General features: G+C 45.9%; 1 protein-coding gene across 1 annotated transcript; it reads left to right on the top strand.

The window, feature by feature from the left end:
- The first annotated feature begins 1,337 nt into the window (after positions 1–1,337).
- LOC132436848 (retinoic acid early transcript 1E-like) lies at positions 1,338–6,702 on the top strand. Its single transcript, XM_060029793.1, is given in 4 exon segments — positions 1,338–1,625; positions 1,881–2,159; positions 2,819–2,958; positions 3,418–6,702. Coding segments are annotated over 3 exon segments (597 nt in total). The 5' UTR covers positions 1,338–1,357; the 3' UTR covers positions 2,869–2,958; positions 3,418–6,702.
- Positions 6,703–10,583: the final 3,881 nt, after the last annotated feature.

Consider the following 10,583-nt stretch of genomic DNA (forward strand, 5'->3'; position numbering starts at 1 on the left):
TTTCTCCAGTTACGGCGAGAGGGGGCTACTCCTCGTTGCGGTGCGCAGGCTTCTCATTGCGGGTGACTTCTCTTGTTGCGGAGTACGGGCTCTAGGCGCGCGGGCTTCAGTAGTTGTGGCACATGGGCTTAGTTGCTCCGCGGCATGTGGGATCTTCCCGGACCAGGGCTCAAACCCGTGTCCCCTGCATTGACAGCCGGATTCTTAACCACTGCGCCACCAAGGAAGTCCTAAAGTGAATTTTTTTTTCTTTAATATCATCCCTTTTTGAAAAAGAAAAATGAAGAATTCGATTTCGAATACTTGCAAAATGCTCCCTTGGTGTAGTTGTTCTTTGCATTGTTTTTCAATAGGGCTTCCTCAGTCTTGGACTGAAGACTTTGGGCAGTGCTCAGAGGTGGAGGTACAGATACACGCCAGGCTACCTTTTGCGGGTTACTCCCCTAAAACTGTTGGGAGGAATGTCGCTGGCTCACACTACAGGTCTTCTTCTTTTTTTTTTTTTCCTACAGTACGCGGGCCTCTCACTGTTGTGGCCTCTCCTATTGCGGAGCACAGGCTCCGGACGCGCAGGCTCAGTGGCCATGGCTCACGGGCCCAGCCGCTCCGCGGCATGTGGGATCCTCCCGGACCGGGGCATGAACACGTGTCCCCTGCATCGGCAGGCAGACTCTCAACCACTGTGCCACCAGGGAAGCCCTACAGGCCTTCTTTTGCTGATACTGCTGCTGATAGAACCCAGGAAGACTCTGGGCAGTGAGCGTCCTGGGATCTGGGGACCTGGCTGGGGAGGGGGAGGATGGAAGGCGGGCAGGAATGGAAAGGGCTCCACAGTGGTAGGCACCTGTCCACAGTGCTCTTAGGATGGTGAGGGTGTGGTTTAGCTGGACTGGCTGCCCTGGAGGTGTGGGGACCCCAGCCTAAGGCAGGGTGCCTGACCTGTGCTCGTGTGGCAGCTCTCCCTCTCCTGCCAAGTCCCACCTCCAGGAAGCCTTTCCTGATGACCCGGGACCCATCATGAATGTGGCATGTGTTGTCCTATGGTGTCTTTTTTCCCGTTTTTTGAAAGTCCTGTCTGTTCAGATAGATTTTAAGTCCCTCGAGTACAGACACTGTCTTGTATTTTTGGTACCTCAACAGCTGGTACATGACGCTAAAAAGATTCGTCAGGTAGATCCTCCTGTGTGCACCCAAGGGGTCCATGGTGGCCTCAAAGTGTTTCATTAAACCTCAGACAGTTAAAGGTGAGGCAGGACTGAGGACGCGGCAGATGGAGGGGGCCTGGGATGGAGACCCCTCCCTCTGCAGCCAGGCCCCTCGTGGGGAATCTCCGGGGACACACCTGTGTTTTTCTCTCATGGGTGCTCACTCTCTCTGCCTCGACCTCACTGTCAGAGCTCAGTCCAGACCTGGACAGCCCTGGTGTGAAGTCCAGGGCTCAGTGGACACAAAGCCTTTCCTCCAGTATGACAGTGACAGAAACAAGGTCAAACCTTTGGGTCTCCTGGCGGGGGAGGTAAATGCCACCAAAGCATAGACAGAATTGAGCCAAATGCTGGGAGAAGTGGGGCGGGAGCTCAGGATGGCCCTGCCTGTCATCACACCGGCCAAAAGGGAGACCAGGGGTAGGTCTGCGAAGGGGGTGGGTAGCTGGAGACAGTCAGCAGGAGAGGGGAGGGAGCAGAGCACGTGCAGGGAAGGAGCTTCGTGTGAAAGAACGGAACACGGTCCAACCTGAGAGACCTGGTGGACCTGATGGGCAGGAGCGGGCAAGTCATGGACAGAAGAGCACAGGCCTCTAGATGTGCAGAGACACGCTTGAGCTACGGGGGAGGACGGACTGTGGACAGTCCAGGATGCTTCTTCGTGTAGGGGCACAGATCCGCCCACGCTGCAGGTCACGCTGTGTTGTCAGCACGAAGCAGAGCGATGCACTGGTGCATCCTTGCGCTTCAGCATCAACAGACACACAGCCCTCCTTGACGCGATGAACGTGAACCGGACAGTCATCACTCCCGGAGCCACAGGGGTCAAAGAGGAGTGGGAGAACAGCCAGGAGCTGGCAGAGTGTTTTAGGAAGATCTCAGCGGGAGACTGCAGTCACTGGTTTAGAGAATTCCTAGGACACTGGGAGAACATGCTGGAACCAGAGCCCACGGGTAACTGAGCAGGGTGTGGAGGAGATGGTAGCTCTCTTCAAAGGTCTAGTGCCTTCCCTGTGTGGCTGTGAGCACATATGTGTGTGCGATTGAAAATATGGTGGATGGATGGAGTGATTGATCTCTTGGTGGACTTCCTGTCTGGAGAATCAGTGACGGGCATAGCATAGGATTTCCCAGCATCCTCCTTTCCTAGCCCACCTCCCTCAGCAGAGGAAGGAGCCCCCTTCCCCATTAACCAATGACCCAGTCCCCCGACACTGCTAGGTGGTCCCCAGATCTATATACGTATTGTGCTTCCAGGCCTTCTCTCCTTCCTGTTGTAGTGATCCTTTAACCAGCTCAGATGTCACTTAATGAAGCCCTCACCCCTCCCCAGACAGAATTCAGCACCCCCAGATGTGTCCTCCTCAAAAGGACTCCCCACAGTAAACAGGGCCACCTGCATGATAATCACATGGACACTTGCTGTCTCCCTCAGCAGTAATATGAGCTCCATGAGGACAGGGCACAACCCCTGTTCATCTTTCTACCCCAGTGGTTTCACATAATGGGTCAGTAGCTTTGTGCGGGGGGACATGTGCTGTCTGGGGACACTAGCTGCTGAGGAAGGTGTATTCTTAGGTTTCACATGGCTTTTGCTTTATTGTTTGTTTTAGAACCACCATTAAACGCCCCAAATAATGACCAGTCTGCATCTATCCATTAATTGAATGGATCATCCCATTGATTTTCACCTGCTTCATCCTAATTGGCTTCATCGTCGTGAAACTTATGAAGAAATCAGGAACCACAGCAGGTGAGAATCAGGCTGGCCTCTGGCTCCTGGGCCTATCATGTTCTGGTAAGGACTTGGGAGAGGTGAGCCACGGGTCTCACCCGAGCACCTGTCCACTGATCCATCTCTACCTAGAAATGCTGCACTTTCTCAGTCTTGGGCCCCCACACTTCCCAGTAGGGCTGGGGATTACTCTGCTGTTGGGGTAGAAGAGGCTGGTATGGGCAGCAGGACAGTGCAGTGAGGGGAGGGGAAACCAGGCATCCACTCCTGTGGGGGGGAGGGGGCGGGCCGGGTCTAAGATCTCAAAAGGCTGCGGCGGGGGCGGGGGGGGTGTTGTCTCACTGAGATGGTACCCAGGGTTCCCCCATCCTCTGATGAAAACATTTTTTGTTCTCTGATGATAGAGTGATTTAGTTCAACAATTTACCTGATGTTCTAACAGCCGTTCCATCATCTGATGTTTCTTCCCTGGACCAGGAGGAGGTGGAAATGTTAGACCAACCTTTGGTGGAAAAAACTGACCCTTGATGACAGTCTGGCTGCTGATCTAATAATATTATCTTCTACTCAGAGGTGGGTTTACCGAGATGGTAAAGAGCCCCTTGCTTCCCACGGCTGTTGATGAGCTCTTACGGCCGCAGTTAAGCAGAAAGGAAACGTGTCCAACCACCTTCCTGTACCTTTGGGAGGAGCCTCTCCACTGTGTCTCATAGGCCTTTCCGTCAAAGGGAGGGTCAGCACCTGAAATAAAAGAGAGCTCTGTGTGCCCAGTTGTACCAGGCCGTTACCTAACACAGTGCACAAAAATGCACTCAGAATGGACAAAAGACTTAAATATAAGACCTAAAACTGTAAAATCTTAGAAGAAAACACAGGACAAAAGTTTCACGACATTCGATCTCACTATGATTTCTTGGACGTGACACCGAAGACACAGGCAACAAAAGAAGAAAATAAACAAATTGAACTTCATGAAATTTAAACATTTTGCACATGGAAAGACAGTATCAAAAGAGTTAAAAGGCAGCCCACTGAAAGGGAGGAAGTGTTTGCGAATCATATGTCTGATAAGGGATTAATATCCAGAATATATAGAAGACTCCTAAAACTCAACAACAAAAACACAAACAACCTGATTGAAAAATGGGCAAAAGACTTGAACAGATATTTCTCCAAAGAAGATATACCGTAGGCACATGAAAATTGCTCAATATCACTAATCATTAGGGAAATAGAAATCAAAACTACAGTGAGATTTCCCCTCACACCCATTAGGATGGCTTCCATTAAAAAAAGAGAAAATAGCAAAGAACATAACGAGGTTGTGGAGAAATTGGAAACTTTGTGCATTTTTTGATGAGGATGTAAAATGATACAGCTGCTGTGGAAAACACTATGGCCATTCTTCAAAAAATTAAAACTAGAATCGCCATATGATCCAGCGATTCCACTTCTGGGTATGTACCCAAAAGAATTGAAAGCAGGGTCTCAAAGAGATACCTGTACACCTATGTTCACAGCAGCATTATTCACAATAGGTAAGATGTGGCAGCAACCCAAGTGTCCACTGATGGATGAATGAATAAGAATAATGTGTTATGTAGACACAATGGAATATTTTTCAGCCCTAAAAAGAAGAAGATTCTAAAAAAAAAAGAAAAGAAGAAGAAAATTCTGACATGCTACAACAGGGATGAACCTTGAGGATATTCTGCTAAGTGAAATAAGCAAGTCACAAAAAGACAAATATTGTGTGATTCCACTTACATGAGATACTTAGAGTAGACAAAATCATAAGATAGATTTTATGAAAATAGAAAGGTTGTTGCCAGGGGTTAAGGGGAGGGGGAATGGGAGTTAATGTTTAATGGGTACAGAGTTACAATTTTACAGTGATAAGATCTATGGAGAAGGATGGGGGTAATGATTGCACAGCAGTGTGAACGTGTTTAATATCACTGAACTGTATACTTAAAAATAGCTAAGATGGTAAATGTTACAAACATTTGGTACGTAACAAATGTACCAATATGTTACACATATTTTATCACACATAGAAAAATGTTAAGGGTGTCCACAGTTCCTGGCTCATCCCTGGTGCTGCATTCCTGGCAGCGAGCCTCTTTCCTGACCCCTCCTACAGGGCTCTGAGTGAACCAGTTTACAGCAGGACTGGCTCCGTAGAGAGGTGACGCTAAGATGATGATGAAGTGGGTGTCCACGGCTGAGCTGGGTTGCTAGGGTAGGGGAGGGTGGAGACAGCTCAAGAGTACCTACAACAGGGAACTGAAAATGTGAGCCTGGGACCTTACCTGAAGCTGGAAGATCCCTGTTCCTGGTGTGGGTTCCCCGATACGTCTCCCTGGTCTTCAGAGCCTGAGAAAGGGGAGGAGATTGTGTGACTGATACTTTGCCTGAACTCCCAAAACTTTTGGCAGCCGGGACTTCCATGGTGGTCCGGTGGTTAAGACTGCGCGCTGCCAATTCAGGGGGCCCAGGTTCGATCCCTGGTCAGGGAACTAGATCCCGCATGCCGCAACTAAGGGCCCGCGTGCAGCAACAAAGATCCCATGGGCCGCAACTAAGACCCAGCGCAGCCAAATAAATAAATAAATAATATTTTAAAAAAAGAACTTTTGGCAGGGACTGGAATTAACTCTTGGTGGAATGGAAGAGAAAGATGGTACAAGTCAGTGAACAGAGAGGTGATGGGAAAACAAAAGAAGTGACTCTCTCCCTGAAGAGGTGAGGAGGCCGGCTCTGGGCTGAAAACCTCTGTGATCTCTCTGGCCGGCCTCACGGCCTCACGTGGAGAGCTGCCCTCCCCGCCCCAGACTGATGACAGCAAGGCACTGCAGTCTCTCTCTTCAAATATTCATACTCCCAGCCCCAGAGCCCTCCTTCCTAGCTCTTATTTTCTCAGGCCCTGGGCCAAGGTTCTCTTCTGGTGCTTCTGCCGAGGCCTCCTTAAATGAAGAGGACGGAGAAACCTGGAAGACCCTTGTCCCCGCTCTGACTCAGACCCAGGTCTCTCCCCTCCGAGTCCTTCCCCTGCCTCCACTTCAGGGTTCATAAAGCTGTTGGAGCCTTTCACTCCGGTCTCTGAACAGTGAGGCCACCCTACACAGGCCATTCCATTGGGGAAAATGGAATAGGAGAGTTGGCACAGCCTCTGGGTTCAGACTCTGGCTGTGCTCTCACAGTAAATGATCAAAGGCTTAACTCTATCATTTTAGGCTTGTCGCTTTAATCAGCTGGAACGTCTCCCAGCAGAGCTGAGCTCCTTACAAGGAGCTGTGGGGTGTGGTCTGAGATCTGGAGAGACTTGGAACAGGCCAACCATGTCATGATCTGACCCAGGTCGCTTCAGCTTGGAGACACCAACAGGAAGCAACACACAACTGGTGTGAGTCACTTGTGCCCCTAATAAGTGAGGGCCTTGGCTTCTAGCCATTGCTCTCTCCCCTGAGACTAAGAGGAGCTGCGCACCCCAAGCCAACGTCAGAGGGCACCATCGGCCAGGCTGCGGCTTGACCTGTCACAGCTGCTCCACTGGGCCCATCCGGAGCTTCCAGGGTGTCCAGAGAGATTTCCCCCTGAATTATCCCCAACTTCACCCTCTCTGCTGATTCTCATCCACACTCATCCGCAGCGGTGCTTCACTTCCTACCTACGTTACATGTCATACTGTCTTCCAGAGCTGCAAAGTAAATAACCATTTTACTGAAATAAAAATCGAGCCACCGGTGCTTTGTGACCGCCTGGAGGGGTGGGATAGGGAGGGTGGGAGGGAGGGAGATGCAAGAGGGAAGAGAGATGGGAACATATGTATATGTATAACTGATTCACTTTGTTATAAAGCAGAAACTAACACACCATTGTAAAGCAATTATACCCCAATAAAGATGTTAAAAAAAAAAAAATCGAGCCAAAGTCAGAGGTGCCCATCCCTCCCCTCACCACTCCTTTCTGACTGTGACCTGGGTAGGTTGGCAGCCTCACTTAACCTCAGTTTCCTCGTCAGTCGCTCAGGGAGAGAAGCAGGACACTCTCACTAAGCAGTGAGGAAAATGATCACATTTGCAAAGCACTTGGTACCCAGAAGATGCTCAACAAATATCAGTTCTCTTCATTGATTGGGGAAGGCTTCAGTTACTTTTAAAATCTCCATGAACGCCCAGAGAGAAGCCCTCTACTCCTCTTCTGACTAGAGAACCCCAAAGCTCTCCCTTTACAGAAATTCTGATTTCCTTTCCTTCACTATTTTTTCTTTATTCACCTTGGTGCTTTTTCTTCTTGGACTTGAAATACATTATTGTAAATATCATATTTTAAAATACTAAATATGCACATGGTAACACAATGCACTGTTTCTTTGTGCTAATAGTAGCTTATATTTTATTTTTTTAATTAAAAAGTTTTATTGAAGTATAGTTGATTTACAATGTTTTGTTAGTTTCAGGTGAATCACTGAGTAAGTGATTCAGTTATGTATTATCTATATATGTATATATACCATATACCAATCTATATACCATATAGATTATATGTATATATACCATATACCAATCTATATACCATATAGATTATTACAAAATATTGAGTAGAGTTCCCTGTACTGTACAGTAGGTCCTTGTTTTATCTATTTTATATATAGTAGCATGTATATGTAGTAGCTTACATTTTAAATGGAAACTCTGAGCTCAACATAAAAGAGACATAGGAATTTTTTTTTTTATTTGTTGTGCCACATGGCTTGTGGGATCTCAGTTAATGACCAGGGTTTGGACACGGGCCACGGCAGTGAAAGCACGGGATCCTAACCACTAGGCCACCAGGGAACTCAGGAAATACTTTTTTTAAATTGAAGTAGAGTTGATTTATAATATTGTGTTAGTTTCAGATGTACAGCAAAGTAATTCAGTTAAATATATATATTTATATAACATACAATAACAATGGAAAATCTGAAAAGCTATATATACATTATAGATATATATAATGTATATATAGTTAATATATAATGCATTTATATTTAGTTTTTTATATATATGGTTTTTCAGATTACTTTCTGTTATAGGTTATTACAAGATATTGAATATAGTTCCTGTGCTACAGAGTAAATTCCTGTTGCTTATTTATTTTATATATAGTAGTTTATATCTGTTAATCCCATACTTCTAATTTACCCCTCCCCTGGAAATGTTTTTTCTGGTCACCTTTTCTCTCATCCCTAAGCTAGATAGGAAAAAATTTTTAATATCTTTTAAAAATTAGCAAGTAGGGCTTCCCTGGTGGCGCAGTGGTTGGGAGTCCGCCTGCCAATGCAGGGGACGCGGGTTTGTGCCCCAGGCCGGGAAGATCCCACATGCCGCGGAGCGGCTGGGCCCGTGAGCCATGGCCGCTGAGCCTGTGCGTCCGGAGCCTGTGCTCCACAACGGGAGAGGCCACAACAGTGAGAGGCCCACGTACAGCAAAAAAAAAAAAAAATTAGCAAGTAAATAACACTTAAAATTTCTTTAGTTGTTAAACACAATTGGTTGTATTTTACATTCTCCATTACCTTACTACACTGTCCATCTTTGCCAGAACTCTTCTCACTGTTTCCTTAGCAATCCCTGTTTGCATATGTATAATAGTTTCTAAAAATAGGGGTACCTGCAAAACAGTCTTTCCTTCCATTGCGGTTTTCAAACATATCTATTTCCCACCATAAACAGAGAAACAAACTTAATATAGGTTATAGAAATGCAATTTTCCCTTTAAAAAAGGAAGGAGAGTATGTATATTTTTAACAAATGGGATTCCACTGTGCATACATTGCTGCCTCTTCCGTGTGTCACTTAATGATGTATCTGGGAGATACGCAATGCAAAGTATTCCACAGCATGATTATACCAAAATGTATTTAACCAGCTCTCACTTGTGTAGATTCAGGGTGCTTCCAGCTATTGCTTTTGCAAAAAAAAATCCTGCAATAACCATCTATACATACATCTTTCCAAACTTGTGTGAGTATATTTGCAGAATAAATTCCTGGAGATAGAATTACTGGGAAAATGAGTGTGTTTTTAATTTTAACAATTTCAAAATTGACCAAATATTATAAAATGTGAATCCTTAGTTTGGCAGAGTATGGAGGAGCTTTAGTCAGCAGGAGTAAAAACTGGTCCTGGAGGATATTTTGGCAAGGCATGTGAAAAACCTTAAAAATGTCCAACCCTAACCTACAGACTGTAAGTTAATAAATTTCTGTTATTTTGAGCCACTACATTTGTGGTAATTTGTTACAACAGCAATAGAAAACTAGGCAGACATTATCAAAGGTGCTCAGACAACAGAAATGGACAAAAGCCAATCTAACTTTCAAAGGTAGATTTTGCAAAACTTGTACCTAAGAACAATCCTGGACAAGATTCTACAAATAGCTTTTAAGGGCCTATTTGGAGAACTCTGACAGGAAAACCGTGCTCATCAGGATGGTAAGGTAAGTCACTTACTACATTTTCCAAGCAGTAGTACCCATCTGTTTAACTTGGTGTTGTAAACTGGGAAGTATGAGAATACGATGTACAGCAGCTCCAAGCTACTTGACAAGCTCTCATGATATGTTTGCAGAAAAGATGGAGAAATCCAGCTGAGAAAGAGCACCTGGGTGGATTGATAACCTAATAATCATAGTCAAAGTGTTCAAGTTAATGAATCCATGTTAACCTTGGGGTAAGTCTTTAAAATGGGGTGCTTCAACACTCCCTCCTTGGCCTTCCCAGAGTCCATAATTTAAATCAGTTTCTTGGACAAAGACGTAAGACAGGATCGTCACTTAACAGATGATACAAAGCCAGATGGAATAGAAAGTGTTAGGTTTCAGGATCAAGATCTAAAGGCTTCACGATAGGATGGATGGATCCGTGGACGGAGAGCAGGGCAAATAGCCAGCAGTTGTGGACCCTCTACCTCGTGCTTGCCATTGTGGCAGGCGCTTTCACTTAATCCTCATGACAACCATGGGAAGTAAGGTTATGCAATTGTTTCTGTATTATAGATGAGTAATCTGGGGCTTGAAGAGAGTAGGTGGCTTGCCCCCGGGCCACAGTGCTTTTAACACTGTTGAATTTCGCAGGCAGTTTTTAAATATATGAAGGACCATCACTTGAGAGAAAGTATAGAATGCTCAAAGAGACCTCAAGAAAATGAACTACAAAAAATGCTTGGAAGCTACAAAACAGATTGTAACTGAATGTAAGGAACAGAGTTCTAGTCAAGAGTTAAGAGTTGCCCAAAGATGGAATCGCTTGGATGTGTGAAGTCTTGCATTCCCAGCCAGGATAACACGGGGACTGTACTGGTACACAGTGTGTGAGGGTGTGGTAACTCAATGATCAGTGTTTGTGTAGAACTCAGAACACTTACTGGCATCCAAGCACAGCCCTTTTTAAAGTGTCTCTTAAATTTGCAATAAAAGTGAATAGAAGTGTTTAGGCAAACGCTAGGCATTGCCTTAGTCAAGTAGAAGATAACTTCTGGGGCCTCCCCCCAGCTCCCCATCACTGCGTTTCTCTCATTCTGCCCTCCATGGGGGAGGGAAGGGAGGCCGCGCTCACAGCCATGCTTGTACCTCATGACCTCTGCACCTTAGTAAC

The sequence above is a fragment of the Delphinus delphis genome, chromosome 14 (genome assembly GCF_949987515.2).
Source record: "Delphinus delphis chromosome 14, mDelDel1.2, whole genome shotgun sequence".
Lineage (NCBI taxonomy): Eukaryota > Metazoa > Chordata > Mammalia > Artiodactyla > Delphinidae > Delphinus > Delphinus delphis.